This window comes from Saccoglossus kowalevskii, chromosome 3 (genome assembly GCF_978046115.1).
Source record: "Saccoglossus kowalevskii chromosome 3, keSacKowa6.1, whole genome shotgun sequence".
Taxonomy (NCBI): domain Eukaryota; kingdom Metazoa; phylum Hemichordata; class Enteropneusta; family Harrimaniidae; genus Saccoglossus; species Saccoglossus kowalevskii.
In genome coordinates this window covers 1,160,884-1,178,732 of record NC_140643.1, presented here as the reverse complement: position 1 = coordinate 1,178,732, position 17,849 = coordinate 1,160,884, and the positions used below count along the sequence as shown (strand labels likewise).

Genomic DNA, 17,849 nt, shown 5'->3' with positions numbered 1-17,849 from the left:
ACTATAGAAATCCAATAGTATTCTTATAGGACTACTATAGAAATCCAATAGTATTCTTATAGGACTACTAAAAAAATCCAATAGTAATTTTATAGGACTACTAAAGAAATCCAATAGTATTCTTATAGGACTACTAAAGAAATCCAATAGTATTCTTATAGGACTACTAAAGAAATCCTATAGTATTCTTATAGGACTACTACAGAAACCAATAGTAATTTTATAGGACTACTAAAGAAATCAAATAGTATTCTTATAGGACTACTAAAGAAATCCAATAGTATTCTTATAGGACTACTAAAGAAATCCTATAGTATTCTTATAGGAATACTAAAGAAACCAATAGTAATTTTATAGGACTACTAAAGAAATCAAATAGTATCCTTATAGGAATACTAAAGAAATCCAATAGTATCCTTATTGGACTACTAAAGAAATCCAATAGTATCCTTATAGGAATACTAAAGCAATCCAATAGTATTCTTATAGGAATACTAAAGAAATGCAATAGTAATTTTATAGGACTACTAAACAAATCAAATAGTATCCTTATAGGAATACTAAAGAAATCCAATAATATTCTTATAGGACTACTAAAAAAATCAAATAGTATCCTTATAGGAATACTAAAGTAATCCAATAGTATTCTTATAGGACTACTAAAGAAATCCAATAGTATTCTTATAGGAATACTAAAGGAATCCATAGTATTCTTATAGGACTACTAAAGAAATCAAATAGTATCCTTATAGGACTACTAAAGAAATCCAATAGTATCCTTATAGGAATACTAAAGAAATCCAATAGTAATTTTATAGAACTACTAAACAAATCAAATAGTATCCTTATAGGAATACTAAAGAAATCCAATAATACTCTTATAGGACTACTAAAAAAATCAAATAGTATCCTTATAGGAATACTAAAGTAATCCAATAGTATTCTTATAGGACTACTATAGAAATCCAATAGTATACTTATAGGAATACTAAAGAAATCCAATAATATTCTTATAGGACTACTAAAAAAATCAAATAGTATCCTTATAGGAATACTAAAGTAATCCAATAGTATTCTTATAGGATTACTATAGAAATCCAATAGTATTTTTATTGGACTACTAAAGAAATCCTATAGTATTTTTATAGGACTACTATAGAAATCAAATAGTATTCTTATAGGACTACTAAAGAAATCCAATAGTATTCTTATAGGACTACTAAAGAAATCCAATAGTATTCTTATAGGACTACTAAAGAAATCCAATAGTATTCTTATAGGACTACTAAAGAAATCCAATCGTATCCTTTAGGACTACTATAGAAATCCAATAGTATTCTTATAGGACCACTAAAGAAATCCAATAGTATTCTTATAGGACTACTAAAGAAATCCAATAGTATTCTTATAGGACTACTAAAGAAATCCAATCGTATCCTTTAGGACTACTATAGAAATCCAATAGTATTCTTATAGGACCACTAAAGAAATCCAATAGTATTCTTATAAGAATACTAAAGAAATCCAATAGTATTCTTATAGGACTACTAAAGAAATCCAATAGTATTCTTATAGGACTACTAAAGAAATCCAATAGTATTCTTATAGGACTACTAAAGAAATCCAATCGTATCCTTTAGGACTACTATAGAAATCCAATAGTATTCTTATAGGACTACTAAAGAAATCCAATCGTATCCTTTAGGACTACTATAGAAATCCAATAGTATTCTTATAGGACTACTAAAGAAATCCAATAGTATTCTTATAGGACCACTAAAGAAATCCAATAGTATTCTTATAGGACTACTAAAGAAATCCAATAGTATTCTTATAGGACTACTAAAGAAATCCAATAGTATTCTTATAGGACTACTAAAGAAATCCAATCGTATCCTTTAGGACTACTAAAGAAATCCAATAGTATTCTTATAGGACTACTAAAGAAATCCAATCGTATTCTTATAGGACTACTAAAGAAATCCAATAGTATTCTTATAGGACCACTAAAGAAATTCAATAGTATTCTTATAGGACTACTATAGAAATCCAATAGTAGTCTTATAGGACTACTAAAGAAATCCAATAGTATCCTTATAGGAATACTAAAGAAATTCAATAATATTCTTATAGGACTACTAAAGAAATCCAATAGTAATTTTATAGGACTACTAAAGAAATCCAATAATATTCTTATAGGACTACTAAAGAAATCCAATAGTATCCTTATAGGAATACTAAAGCAATCCGTTAGTATTCTTATAGGACTACTAAAGAAATCCAATAGTATCCATATAGGAATACTAAAGAAATCCAATAATATTCTTATAGGACTACTAAAGAAATCAAATAGTATCCTTATAGGAATACTAAAGTAATCCAATAGTATTCTTATTGGACTACTATAGAAATCAAATAGTATTCTTATAGGACCACTAAAGAAATCCTATAGTATTTTTATAGGACTACTAAAGAAATCCTATAGTATTTTTATAGGAATACTAAAGCAATCCAATAGTATTCTTATAGGACTACTATAGAAATCCAATAGTATTCTTATAGGACTACTAAAGAAATCCAATAGTATTCTTATAGGAATACTAAAGAAATCAAATAGTATCCTTATTGGACTACTAAGGAAATCAAATAGTATTCTTATTGGACTACTATAGAAATCAAATAGTATTCTTATAGGACCACTAAAGAAATACTATAGTATTTTTATAGGACTAATAAAGAAATCCTATAGTATTTTTATAGGAATACTAAAGCAATCCAATAGTATTCTTATAGGACTACTATAGAAATCCAATAGTATTCTTATTGGACTACTAGAGAAATCCAATAGTATTCTTATAGGAATACTAAAGAAATCCAATAGTATTCTTATAGGAATACTAAAGAAATCAAATAGTATCCTTATTGGACTACTAAAGAAATCCAATAGTATTCTTATAGGACCACTAAAGAAATACTATAGTATTTTTATAGGACTACTAAAGAAATCCTATAGTATTCTTATTGGACTACTAAGGAAATCAAATAGTATTCTTATTGGACTACTAAGGAAATCAAATAGTATTCTTATTTGACTACTATAGAAATCAAATAGTATTCTTATAGAACCACTAAAGAAACACTATAGTATTTATATAGGACTATTAAAGAAATCCTATAGTATTTTTATAGGACTACTAAAGAAATCCTATAGTATTTTTATAGAACTACTAAAGAAATCCAACAGTATTCTTATTGGAACACTAAAGAAATCCAATAGTATTCTTATAGGAATACTAAAGAAATCCAATAGTATCCTTATAGGACTACTATAGAAATCCAATAATATTCTTATAGGAATACTAAGGTAATCCAATAGTATCCTTATAGGACTACTATAGAAATCCAATAGTATTCTTATAGGAATACTAAAGAAATCCAATAATATTCTTATAGGACTACTATAGAAATCCAATAGTATTCTTATAGGATCACTAAAGAAATCCAATAGTATTCTTATAGGAATACTAAAGAAATCCAATAGTATCCTTATAGGACTACTATAGAAATCCAATAGTATTCTTATAGGAATACTAAGGTAATCCAATAGTATCCTTATAGGACTACTATAGAAATCCAATAGTATTCTTATAGGAATACTAAAGAAATCCAATAATATTCTTATAGGACTACTATAGAAATCCAATAATATTCTTATAGGACCACTAAAGAAATCCAATAGTATTCTTATAGGAATACTAAAGAAATCCAATAGTATCCTTATAGGACTACTATAGAAATCCAATAGTATTCTTATAGGAATACTAAGGTAATCCAATAGTATCCTTATAGGACTACTATAGAAATCCAATAGTATTCTTATAGGAATACTAAAGAAATCCAATAATATTCTTATAGGACTACTATAGAAATCCAATAGTATTCTTATAGGACCACTAAAGAAATCCAATAGTATTCTTATAGGAATACTAAAGAAATCCAATAGTATCCTTATAGGACTACTATAGAAATCCAATAATATTCTTATAGGACTACTATAGAAATCCAATAGTATCCTTATAGGAATACTAAAGAAATCCTATAGTATTCTATATACTGGAATGGCTTAAGATAAGTTTTAAATACAGTATGTCCCTCATCTAGTATGTTATCAATAGTCAGTACTGACATTAGCAGTATCCATCATCATTGAATATATTGAGGTTATAAGACTGTTTGTCAAACATGTACTGACTCCATAGGTGATACCTAAATATTTAAGTGAACCTTAGTGAGCATAACCCTCAATCACTAATTTATCTTGACCCGTTATTTCACAGTTTGAAATAGGACCAGCGCTGCAACAGAATCATTCTCTTACTGTACAAATAAAGTTGCATAAATCCACACAGGAAAAAAGTGTTTTTATTACAAAACTTCATTTTGTGTACAATGAAAAATTCAAAGTCTAAATACATATTTTTTTGATAAAATAAACGTGTCATAAATGAAGATTTTTAATTGAAGTCAGCAAATCTTCTGTAATAGATTTGTGTATATTGCAGAACTATGTGGTATTGTTGCATGATATAAGCCATCAAAATTGTCTTTCAAATCCAGATCCTGTGAAAAAAATACAAAAAAAAAACTTTACAAACAAACAATATACAGTTCACACCAAATCCACTCTCAAACGCAAACTTAAACAAATGGATTCAAACAAGTGACCTTGGACGTAGATGGCGCTGTGACAAGGTGACCTACTATAAATTGAAAGATGGCGCCCTGCCCTGATTGGTCGCAAATTATGAAAGATCGTCACAATATTAACGTAGCTAGTTCACGTCATTTAAAAATTGCAGCTAGATAAACACAGAGTTACACAAAATTATTATTTTGTAAATAATAACTGGTAAAAAAAGATACAAACGAGAACGCCAGTGATCAAATACAATTGCAGTCCATTGACCGGCCACGGGCATCAAACAAATTACCTTCGTAGATCCACGATAAATTTCCGAAATTTCATATATTGTTGCTTACAAATATATCATCTTATATTTTAGTCCTGCGTACACGGACTGTATCAGTGGCTTAGTATCATTACACGGACCCCCGACTCTGCACTTATTTTGGAGGTGGATAACAAAAATTAACTTTTAGCGTCTTCACAATAAAAAGACTAGGATCAATCGATATAAACTTTTAACGATTAAATGACTCATGCAAAGCTATATTTGGACTACTGATGGCTAATCTCTCAAAATTGCAGACGTACCTCCTCAGATGGGGCATTTTGAATGAAGTTGTTCAGTTTTCTCTTGTAACTGCACTCAAAATCGTAATCACATGATACTGTTGGATCATTGATCAATGATCAATGATTCTTATTGTAATAATCGAACCAGAGCGATTATCTTGAATACATCCAAAACAGTCATGTTCCAACGCATGGTCGCTATTTGTGACGATCGAATACAAAACAACCGTTTTAGTTAGCCCCGATCAACATAGCGTTATACGTAGGACCACTTATATTTCAGTTAAACGTAAGAAAATATTTTTTTTAGCCAACACAAATTGAAATGTATAACTTGGCTTGAAGGAGCTTGAATGATAAACAAACAGGCATGCATTAATTAAATAACATAAAAACCCACACTCAGTAGAAAAAAACAAATTACTCCACTGTACTTACCAAATAATTTAGTGATCTTCAGACTATTCAGTCTTAATTATCGCGAAGTGACAACAGGCATCCATAAACATTGAGCCGAACATGAGGTGTGTTACCATTTACCTCGCTCAAGCGAATCTTTCCAAGATGCAACACTGGAACACATTGCCTGAACAATAATACAATGTAGGGGAAAGCCAGGGTCCAAGCATGTGGTAAAAATATTGATAATCTTTATTGCAATCATTTTCAAATCAGGAAATCAAACAAAATACAAATAAAGGTAATATTCTGACAAACCAAAATAAAAACACATCTTTATTGACATTAATTTAACAACATAAAAACAACTTTGTATTAGATGCATGTAATTTATAGTCCATTTTAATCAGAATCTGCACATTTTGTGATCTAAAATAGCTGCCAAACGGTCAAAATTGATCTTCATGACATGTATGTGTAACCAAATTTGAAAAGAATCTATTAAAGCATGTCTGAAATATGACCATACATGCACGCACGAAACCAAAAACACTACTTCCCGTTTCAGACTACCGTCCGAACAGGAACTAATTAAAACCTGCAGGCCAAAAAGGGGTAATGTGGGGTACAATTCTTCAATTCCTTTTTTGGCCATAGTCAGACCAATGTAAATGTGGGGACGTAATTATGAAATGAAAATATGAAACAATGAGTCTCCAGTCTTTAATCGTTTACAACATTTATTTTTTATACTAAAACCTTGGATTATATCTGAGATAAAGAGCGCAACCTACTTTTGTATGTGACAAGATGCAGGTTATAGAAAACAAGTCATTGAAAATGACACAGTCACCGTTAAGTTCTCTTTGTGCTCGTCATATTAAAGCAGAGGGGTTGTCGCGAGCATGTCCTTGAAACTTGAGTTCCAAGTGGCGTATACAACAAATTGTTTATTTACATCAAAACACGTGTTTCGTGTCATAGTAATATGGCCAAAATAAAAACAGTCGTTATTCAGCCATCTTTGATCTGATTATGAAACACACTGATATGTATGATGTGTGTGCCAAATACGAATGAAAATGGTACATAAATTGTGGAAATATAGTAGTAAGGCCAAAAAGTCAGATGGCTGTCAATCGGCCATCCTTGACCAGATTTTGAAACGAATTGTCATGGACATGCATCCTAACATGTATAAAGTACATGTATGTGCCAAATTTGAATGAAAACTGACAGAGCACGTCCAAGATACTGCATAAAAAAACAAAAACAAGATGCCTGCCAGTCGACCATCTTTGATCCAATTGCAAAATAAATCGTCATGGACATGTATCCTAACATGTATAATCTATGTACCAAGTTTGAATGACAACTGACAAAGCATGTCCAAAATACAACATTTTCAAAAAACAAGATGGCTGCCAGTCGGCCATTTTGAATTGAATCGCTAAACCACTGCATGTGTATATGTCCCACATAAGGTACTAGGCACATGCAAAGAATGAACGGAATCGGTCCACAGGATTCAGAAATATGACGTTGGATAGACTGACACACGGACAGACGGACACACAGACGGTCGGACAGACAAACTCAGGAACTCACGGACGGTCGGGGACATGTATCCTAACATGTATGATCTATGTACTAAATTTGAATGAAAACTGACAAAGCATGTCCAAAATACGTCATTTTCAAAAAATAAGATGGCTGCCAGTCGGCCATCTTTGATTCAATTGTGAAATAAATCATCATGGACATGTATCCTAACATGTATAATCTATGTACCAAGTTTGAATGAAAACTGACAAAGCATGTCCAAAATACAACATTTTCAAAAAACAAGATGGCTGCCAGTCGGCCATTTTGAATCGAATCGCTAAACCACTGCACTAGGCACATGCAAAGAATGAACAGAATTGGTCCAAGGGATTCTGAGATATGACTCCGGACGGACGCACGGACGCACAGACACACGGACAGACAGAGACCGAATTATAAGTCCCCATTTTCGGACTTCGTCCGAACGGGGACTAATAAGACATAGTCAAGAAATATACTGTACAGACAAGCAAATCTTTAACGAACTGAAATGCAACACAGGATTTTCCCTGGTACCAAAATTCAACATAATTGATTCTCAAATGACAACATTGTTTATATACACTAAGGATAAAGGCACTAATGGTAAAACAAGTATTTCAAACACAACATGATTACAGTAGTTTATTGAGCACAGTTGTGTGAAGAGTTTGTTACTCTCTGTCCCATCACAAACAGGCCCATCTTGTGAAGGCTTGAGCTGGAAGAGGTGAGATCCTTTGGGTAATGTGTTTTTTGATTTTCCAACAGCCTACTGCCTTTGTGATATGATCATGGGATGCTAGTGAGCTAAGGTTAGGAATGTCAGAATTTGCTGCATCCAAAGCCATCAACATAGTTATTTTGTTGTATGTCACATGCTACCAGTTTATGAATGTATTCTTTATTTATCATTATGCTACAGGATGCATAACTATTAAAATCAAGACGAAATTCACATTAAATTAAATACTAATAGAGCTCACAAATACTAATAGAGCTAAATAATCATTTTGGCGAGAGTTTTGTTAAGAAATAAAATTACATTTTATACAATCTAATAGAAATAACAATAAATGTAACAAGCCATGCATGGCACAGTCCCTGTTGGTTATCGCATTTAAGATATATATATTTTGTTTATAATAATATAGCTGGAATATAAACATGTCAGGAATATGATTATGATGATTGTTTATCATTTAAATGATTGACATTTGTATCTGATCGTCAAATGAGTATTGACAGATATTGCTCTGGAACAGCATTAATTAAAACAAAATCAGCCATTTTGAATACATGTATTATGAATATTTAAAATTTGAATCAAGTCAGAGATATGGCAATAGAACCACATTCATTAAAACAAAATGGCCGCCAGTCGGTCATTTTGAATTTTACCGGAAAGACAAAATGATGTGCATCAAGGTCCTATAATGTCCAACATATATACCAAGTTTGAACAAAATCCATCTGTAAACAGCCGAGAAATGCTTTATTTTGATGGTTTCAACACAAAAATGGCCACCATTCGGCTATTTTTAATAGGATCGTCAAACCAATATATTTGTATATCTATGACATAATGTATAATGAATATTTAAAATTTGAACATAATCAGTCACAGCAAGTCAGAGATCTGGCACTAGAATCACATTCATTAAAACAAAATGGCCACCAGTCGGCCATTTTGAATCTTATCTGAAAAAAAAATGATGTGCATCAAGGTCCTATAATGTCCAACGTATATACTAAGTTTGAACAAAATCCATCTGTAAACAGCCAAGAAATGCTTGATTTTGATGATTTTAAGAACAAAAACGGCCGTCATTCTGCCATCTTGAATCAGATCGTGAAACAAATTGATGTGCAAATGTATAATATCATTTATGATGTATGTGTGAAGTTTGATTGTGATTGGTCCAGGCATTTCTAAGATACAGGTCCAGATGCACGCACGGAAGCACAGACACATATGAGTTAGTTTGTCTTAAAACATTATAATGCGTACCAGTTTCTTTTGTTGTTTATAAATTGGATTGAGGGAAGGCGGTACTACTCCATACTTCTAAACCATAAGATAAATGTGGGAGAATTAAGGAGTTATAAAGTAGAATGAGAACGAACCTTGGAAAGAAGTAGCGTAATTTTATCAGTGATGTTAATTTTGCTAACACGTGTTTTTGGTGAGGTTTCCAAGTAAATGAGGAATGTGATTGTCTGTCAGGTTTCTTATCACAGCGTTGAATATAACAACACAGATGCATATTAATGAATAATTGCCCTAAAAAACTTTATTGAAACTGAGTGAATGTGCCGGCGCATTTCCCAAAATAAGCATTGTGCGCCACTTAGTTGAGCCACCATTCTGCGCCATCGAGAAAATTTATACTGTGCCCCATTCTGGGTTCAAAATGAAGTTACGGCAATGATTTTCAATCCTGTTTATCAACACAATCGGGATGGTTTTATGTGAAATACTGTTATAACATTTGTAGGAGCATCGAAAAGTACGAAACTATTGGAAACGAACAAAGCATTCTGCTCTCATTATTTGCGTACGAACTATTTTTGTATTCAAGGATGCAATCTAGGTCAATTGTAATGAAGTTTAAACAATTTTTCCATTCTTGATCTATTAATTTTACAGTCCTTTTTTATCGAAATTGCCCACTAGTTGAGCTGTCATTCTGCGCCATCAAAAAGCACTGTAATGTTGTTTTATATGACGCAATCTAGGTCTACCGTTACGTAGTTGAAACAATGTTTCACTTCATTGTACTCATTCCATCGGCCACTTCTTTTGTATTTCATCATGGGATTTTATTATGTTCCAACGCCAACAAAATCCAACTCCACCACACTTGCGTGTCTTTGCACTATCTAGTATTTTACAAAAACAGACGTGCTCATAGCTTCACGCACACAACTGTAATTTGCACGGCTTCATAGCCACGCGATAAGTGCAACCCAACAAAACAAGCAAAATTAAAATTCTCAAGATGGTAAATGTAATTGCTTTGTCAGTTATTGATGTTGGTTTGCTTGTGAAGCTACAAACAAGATTGTAGCTCCCTGGTTTGCTACAATAAACATTGTTTTGAAACATTCCTGACGCATCCAGACTTCAAGTCGCCGAAGCTACTACCACTTACATTCACTTCATAGCGAGAGTATTACCGGTATTTGTGTTCAAAAAATTATTTCTTTATTTATGGAATGTACTTTAAACTTTCAAATGCTGAAGTCGAAAAAACATCAAATGTCATGTAAGTTGGTTAATTTTGCAGCGCAACCTCACTAGACCTACAAAAATAAACAACCCAAGTTTAATTTGTGCGTAAAGTTTCAATGACAATGCAATGTTTATTCATCATCACTAGCAATGTTGATATTTGTCAGACTTTTTTCTGTACTGACTATTCAGGAAACGACAACTAATGTATATACGAGAATTAGTCTTATTGATGACTGTTGATCAAATTATCGTAATTTTTACTTGTATCATACTATTTAAAAGATCGTTGGAGTGTTTTAGTTCCACATATACATGTATCTTTAAAAAAATCTTTCCAAAAATTTTGAACTGTCTGAAAATCACCCGAGACCGCAAATGGTTGAATGCTTGCCTAAGAAGGACGAAATTACCCTATTTTTTTTGTTAGTTGAATTGTGCTATTTTCAAGAAAGTTGCCATAATTTAGTTTGGCAAATTAATTTACAAAAGTTGTTTTTTGAAACGTCTGAAAATTATTCTGAACTAAGTGCGTCAAAATGGTGTCATATGCTAATCACCTCACCGGTTCATGAATTATGATTTTTGATTGGCCAAATACCTTTCAGCAAGAAAAAACGTTCTGTAATCTGCAACCACGCATTTTAGCACCACGAATTTGACGACGCTTATACTATTGGGAAATAAAATGGAATTGTACCAGGGCAACCAAATCCTGAATAAGATAAACCGTACCATGACAGAATGATTGGGCGAGTGTATTTTTTTCGAGGCAGCGAGAATGAACTGAGACATTGTTTACAAAACACTACAATAAACTTTTTTACTGTGTGGTGCTGGTATGGTGCATGTAACGTCCATCGGCACCTTTTTGTCTCAAAATCGGCAGTTCTTTCTCGCTTTTATGATTCAACCACTCAAATTATATCCAAGATAATGGCCTCTCAAAATATAATTTTTGTTTTTGTTCTAATAATTCAGCCACTCCCAAAGATAATGTGTGTTTTCATGGTTTCGTGACCTTAGAATTTAACCGTTGAAAGCCTGTGTTATCGGGCGCTATTTCTCTGACACTGAGTCTCCGCCCTGTTTGTTTCACAGATTATTCATTTGTGTATCAATATGTCCGACTCAATGTTACGGTACCCATGGAGGTAAAGAAAGATCTTTTTTTAGCTCCATGCGCTACCCCTTTGGAAATTTGCCTAATTATAGCTAGCCGATTATTTTAATTTACTTGTTTCCAATATCTTCGTACTTATTTCCCAGAAATGTTATATAACAATATTTCACGCGAAACATTCAGATTGCATTGATAAACAGGCTTGAAAATCATTGCCGTCTATGAGTCTATGATTTTACATTTTTAAAAAGCTTGAACAGGGACACAGTATGAATTTTCTCAGTGGCGCAGAATACGCCGCAGATTGGTGGCGCGACTAGGTGGCGCACAATGCTTATTTTGGGAAATGCGCCGACGCATTCCGGTGGCGCAGAGTATCGATTTCGAGCCTCACACATACCTCAATCAAAACATCAAATGAAATCATTGACATTTTTACCAAGTTAATGCATGCATGTTCATGCTATAGCCAAGGACATGCAGGCACTTAGACCCATAGAACCTTACTAATAAGCCTCTGGTGGGGAAATGTGTAACTATATTGATTCAACACTATCCCTTTTAGCTGCTTTGATAAAAATCACAAAAGGTGTGGAAATTTACAAGCACAAAAATTTCACAGACTTGCTAAGGTAAGACGTACCGTAATCTTCTGGTATCTGTTGTCCGAATAAACCTAAATCTTTTAATCCCTGCAAAGTATAATCATCAATCTTCCCATCGGCATCAATTTTCTTTGAATCAACTAAAAACAATGAAAGACAGCTTAAAAATAAGTTGTGTGTGTTCATGGCATTGAAAGTAAGAATTGAATTAGCCTATAGACAAACAAGTTCAATAATTCATGAAAAACTACTCAAACATACATGTACATGAGGGCATGGTTCAGATGATGTATAAGCAATGTACCAGACAACCAGGCCTAGGGCTGGAAACTTACCAGTCATACCAGAATGTTTTGAATCTTTTCAAAATACTTCCATTACTATTTCAAGTAAGCACCCAAAAAACTCAACATGCATATTTTAAAATGTTTTGTTTGTATGCATAGTCCTTAGATAAGAATGGTAGTAAAGCCTATCATGAAAAAAAGTTAGAAACCACTGGGCATGCAAGTTAAAAATGTTTGCAGGAAAATATTTACACAGTGTGACAGGTAAACATCTACACAGATGACAGATACACAGTGTGATGGGTAGAGATTTACACAGATGACAGTTACACAGTGTGATGGGTAGAGATTTACACAGATGACAGATAGAGATTTACACAGATGACAGATACACAGTGTGACAGGTAGAGATTTACACAGACGACAGATACACAGTGTGACAGGTAGAGATTTACACAGATGACAGTTACACAGTGTGATGGGTAGAGATTTACACAGATGACAGATACACAGTATGACAGGTAGAGATTTACACAGATGACAGATACAGTGACAGGTGGAGATTTACACAGATGACAGATACACAGTGTAACAGGTAGAATTTACACAGATGACAGATACACAGTGTGACAGGTAAAGATTTACACAGATGACAGATACACAGTGTGACAGGTAGAGATTTACACAGATGACAGATACACAGTGTGACAGGTAGAGATTTACACAGATGACAGATACACAGTGTGACAGGTAGAGATTTACACAGATTTACACAGATGACAGGCTTTACACAGTTAATCAGCATGACATGAGTGTCATTATTACAGTTTCCTCCTCATTCATGATGTGGCATACTCACTTTGTGTGAAGAATTTTTCAACAGGGCCAACCATTTCATTCAAAGAGTTAAATTCTTCCTCACTGATAAATGGGAATGGAAAAACTTCTTCCTGGATGAAAAAATGCACAACTATTTGTTTGTTTTTTGGTCCACATTCAAATGCAACAAGTCATTGTTTATGACATAGTCCCCTGTGTAATTGGGGGAACATATTCATGCCAAAAATAAGTAATATGCACCTAAAGCATGGTTAATAATTTAGAGTGAATAATTTGCTGATCTAGTATCAACTGAAATTAGATGTATTAAATGAAATGCATGAATAGCATATCCTGTATCCAAAATGAATTTCATTTGTCCTGGCTCACATACAGAGAAACAAGAAATGAATCTGTCATCATGGACATATATACATATATCCCAACACATGTGTCAAGTACATTTGTATGATTGAAAATGGTCCCTATGCCTTGGAGATATAGTAGTATGGTCAACAAGCAGCTTCTCGGCTGAGATATGCATAGTATCAATGCAATGGGACTTGCTGTTTTCAACAAGAATTCAAAAATATAATTTTTAACCATAAATGATTGTGGTTTTTAACAAGAAGAAAATATCACTTTTTACCAAAAATGACAAAAATATTCATCAAAATTAGAGAATTGAAGATATCATCATGAAACGAACAAATCTGAGAGAGGTCCACATGTAGTACTTATATATGTAATATCAAAGCAATTGGACTTGCGGTTTTTAACAAGAAGTTGAAAATATCACTTTTTACTAAAAATGACAAAAATATTCACCAAAATTAGAAAATTGAAGATATCATCATGAAATGAACAAATTTGAGAGTGGTCCATATGTAGTATCTATATATGTAATATCAAAGCAATTGGACTTGTCGTTTTTAACAAGAAGTTGAAAATATCACTTTTTACCAAAAATGACAAAAATATTTACCAAAAATTAGAGAATTAAAGATATCATTACAAAATGAACAAATCTGAGAGAGATACACATGTAGTACCTATATATGTAATATCAAAAGCAATTGGACTTGCGGTTTTAAACAAGAAGTCGAAAATATCACTTTTTACCAAAAATGACAAAAATATTCACCAAAATTAGAGAATTGAAGATATCATTACAAAATGAACAAATCTGAGAGAGATACACGAGTAGTACCTATATATGTAATATCAAAGCAATTGGACTTGCGGTTTTTAACAAGAAGTCGAAAATATAACTTTTTACCAAAAATGACAAAAATATTCACCAAAATTAGAGAATTGAAGATATCATCATGAAATGAACAAATCTGAGAGAGGTCCACCCAAGGTACATATACACCAAGTATCAAAGCATTCAGGCTTGTAGTAAAGTAAAGTAAAACATTGTCAAAGTAAAACATTGACACGGACGACAGACACCGACGGACAATCACTCATATGATAAGCTCCGCTCGACAAAGTCGACAGCGGAGCTAAAAAGCAAGACGGCCGCAAGTCAGTCATCTTTGATCTGATTGTTGTTCTGAAATGTATTAACCAAATTTGAACAAAAACTGACAAAGCATGCATAAGATACTACATTTTCAAAAAACAAATGGCTGCCAGTCAGGCATCTTTGGTTGAATCAGTAAACCACTGGGTATGCATATGTCCCAGATAAAGTATGAGGCACATGCAAAGAATAAACAGATTTGGTTCACAGGGTTCTGAAATATGACTCCAGATGGACGAACGAAGATCGAATTATAAGTCCCTATTTCGAACTTACATACATTAGTAAATGTACATGAATGAAGAAAGAAATGAATATAGATCACACACACATTGTCCTTGAGGTTTATTGGATCATGTAGCATGCAGTTACCAGCATAGATACATTTGTGCATTTATACCTACATGTAAATCATAAATAAAATGCCCAGATAGGCATCTTGAGTTTGATCTCCTAGGACCCACAAAGAGATGGTGACCATTAAAAAAATTCTTGATTTTCACTGACTCAGGGTTTTGCCCAGGCTGACAAGAGTGTTAACTAATTAACGTAGCAAATGTTTGTTTTGAGGTATAGAGTTATACACCCAAACCACAAAGGCACTTGATTTAATGCCAGCAACATCAAACTGTGTGTATAAGGCTATTTCTCCTAAGTCCAGGTCAAACTTTCTTCAACTTCAAGAACAAAGTACTAGAAGGAATAATGAATAATGCCAACCATCCTTCCAATGACCATAGAGACTCAAGGAATAAACAAAATGGTAGAGTTGTGGTGTATTACAAAAACATTTATAGACAAGGCGTAAAACAAATGCTAGTAGTAGTGACGATTTAATTTGTGTCTGTCTAGACAAGGACATTTTTAATCTTAATGAGAATATCTTTTTGTGCACTTTTTTTTTATAAGCCCTCAAGCCTCCTGTATTTTCAACTGGAAGGACTCAGAAAAAGACATCAGTAACTCGAAATGAGGATCAGTGATACTGACAGGTGACTTCAATGGACGAACAAAAAATGAAAAAGATGTGGCTATTTTTGACAACAATCTTCCACTGATACCCAATTAAGAGTAAGAGCTTCACAATATTTAGCAATTAAAAACCAAGATGGAATTGCTGGATCTTTGTATTAGCACTGATATGATTATTCTAAATGGTGACCTAAGGCCTAATTTTATGGATGACATCTTCTGGAGACCCCAAAACTAATGCGAGAAGGCGAAAAAAACTACGGAGCTGGTATTACGAATTGAACCACAGAACACAGTGTATCAAAAAAACAACAAGAAGTCTTTATTTGTAGGAGGCACATGTTGATTTACTGTCACAGGTATAACCATTTCAGACAAGCTCTAGTACATGTAGTCATGATGAAGTACTTTCAGTCAGCATGAACACCATTTTCAGTACAAGTCAAGGCGGAATATACATATCACTACTTTATGACAATAACTAACAAAACATTGCAATAATACAGAAATGTCCTTGCTTGCTCCTCTCTACACAGCTGGACTTTTTAGGCCACCATACCACTCCACTCCTCTCCCATTTCTCTCATCGTTGCAGAAGAAATGCGGGACAGCCACTCTGGACAATACGTATGTCCTTAAAGTTGTCTGGGCGAAACTTGTTTGTTGCTACTAATCTCTCGTATAGCTGTGTTAATGTCACATCTCCCTGGCCCAAGTGAATTGGGTACCAGTCTACAACAGTCTACCCTCCGTTTTTCCTCTGAACTTTTATGCTCAGGTATTTCGGTGGTGTGGTCGCCATGTTGGAATTCCCGGCAACGCAATACACATGTGCAGAAGATCATTTACCACAAAATTGGCACGTTTTCAAGTAGTCCAAAACGAGTTTTACGACGAGCCGGCGCTTTGCGACAATATGAGTCGGCAAGTTCCAGACAGAAAACCGATCTGTGGAGACTCGTCGTTGGAGATTTTCTTTTTTTTTGATAACAGGCGAAAACTAATGTTCAATATTCAATACTACTGATTTTGCTGCTTCCCGGCAGGCTGTTTGATGAAGTAACATTCACCATTGAAGCAGCTGGTAATAGCCAAAAAAGACGTATATTTAGAAAGAAAAAAAAAATTTAAAAGTAAGCCAAAGTAAAAAAAATAAATTTAAAAGTAAGCCAAAGTGGTAGTCCGATGAACTTCAGCAGAGCTGACCATATCTTTGTTTTCTAAGAACTTTTAACAAAACATTTAAATGTTTCATAGATTTTAAAAAGACCTTTGAATACATTTAGCATTTTAGCCTTTTCTATAAACATCAGAAATACAAAATTTCTGGAGAATTCTAATTCAATCAAATTCTAATAATCAATCCTAATTCAGTTAGCTGTGTTAAGCTAAAACATAGATTAACTAACTCCTTTGCTGTGAAAAAGGGCATCAGACAGGGAGATGGCTTAAGTCCTCTACTCTTCAATTTATTTGTTAATGACATCACACGTCATATTGAATCCTCCAATAATGACTCCCAAACTCCTTTACATAATAATGTTTCCTATCTGATGTATGCAGATGACCTGGTACTAATTTCACAATCTAAATTAAGCCTACAGAATGCCATGAACAGTGTGGAAACATACTGCACAAGTGGAATTAAAAAATCAACCCAGCAAAATAAAAAATTATGATATTCAACAAATCTGGCAGCGTCCTCAATAAACTCAAATTCACAATCTCTGACCAGCAATTAGAAAATGTACCCTCCTATACTTACCTAGGAATCAGATTACCAAATTCAATCTAACTGGGAAACTCCACAGAGCCCAAAAGAACCTAGTTAATAGAGCTCTGAGAATTTCAAAATAAAACAAACTTTGTATTCCAACACTGCATTCCATTAAAAGTACATATAAAAATGTTTGATGCTGTGGTAAGACCAATACTGCTCTATTGCAGTGAAATATGGTCAACTGATTATAACAACCATGCAAAAGATTTCTTTAGTTTGACAACACCTATGGAAAAATTGCATGTAAAATTCTGTAAATC

The 17,849-nt window shown here is 33.3% G+C and overlaps 1 protein-coding gene across 1 annotated transcript in view; it reads right to left on the bottom strand.

The window, feature by feature from the left end:
- The window catches only part of LOC144352627 (complex I assembly factor ACAD9, mitochondrial-like), a 203,539-nt gene that overhangs the window by 183,741 nt on the left and 1,949 nt on the right, over window positions 1-17,849 (bottom strand). Inside the window, exons 2-3 of the mRNA XM_085496672.1 lie at window positions 13,350-13,440; window positions 12,242-12,343 (exon numbers count right to left, since the gene is read on the bottom strand). Coding sequence (XP_085352798.1) covers window positions 12,242-12,343; window positions 13,350-13,440 — 193 coding nt within the window. The remainder of the gene's footprint in view (window positions 1-12,241; window positions 12,344-13,349; window positions 13,441-17,849) is intronic.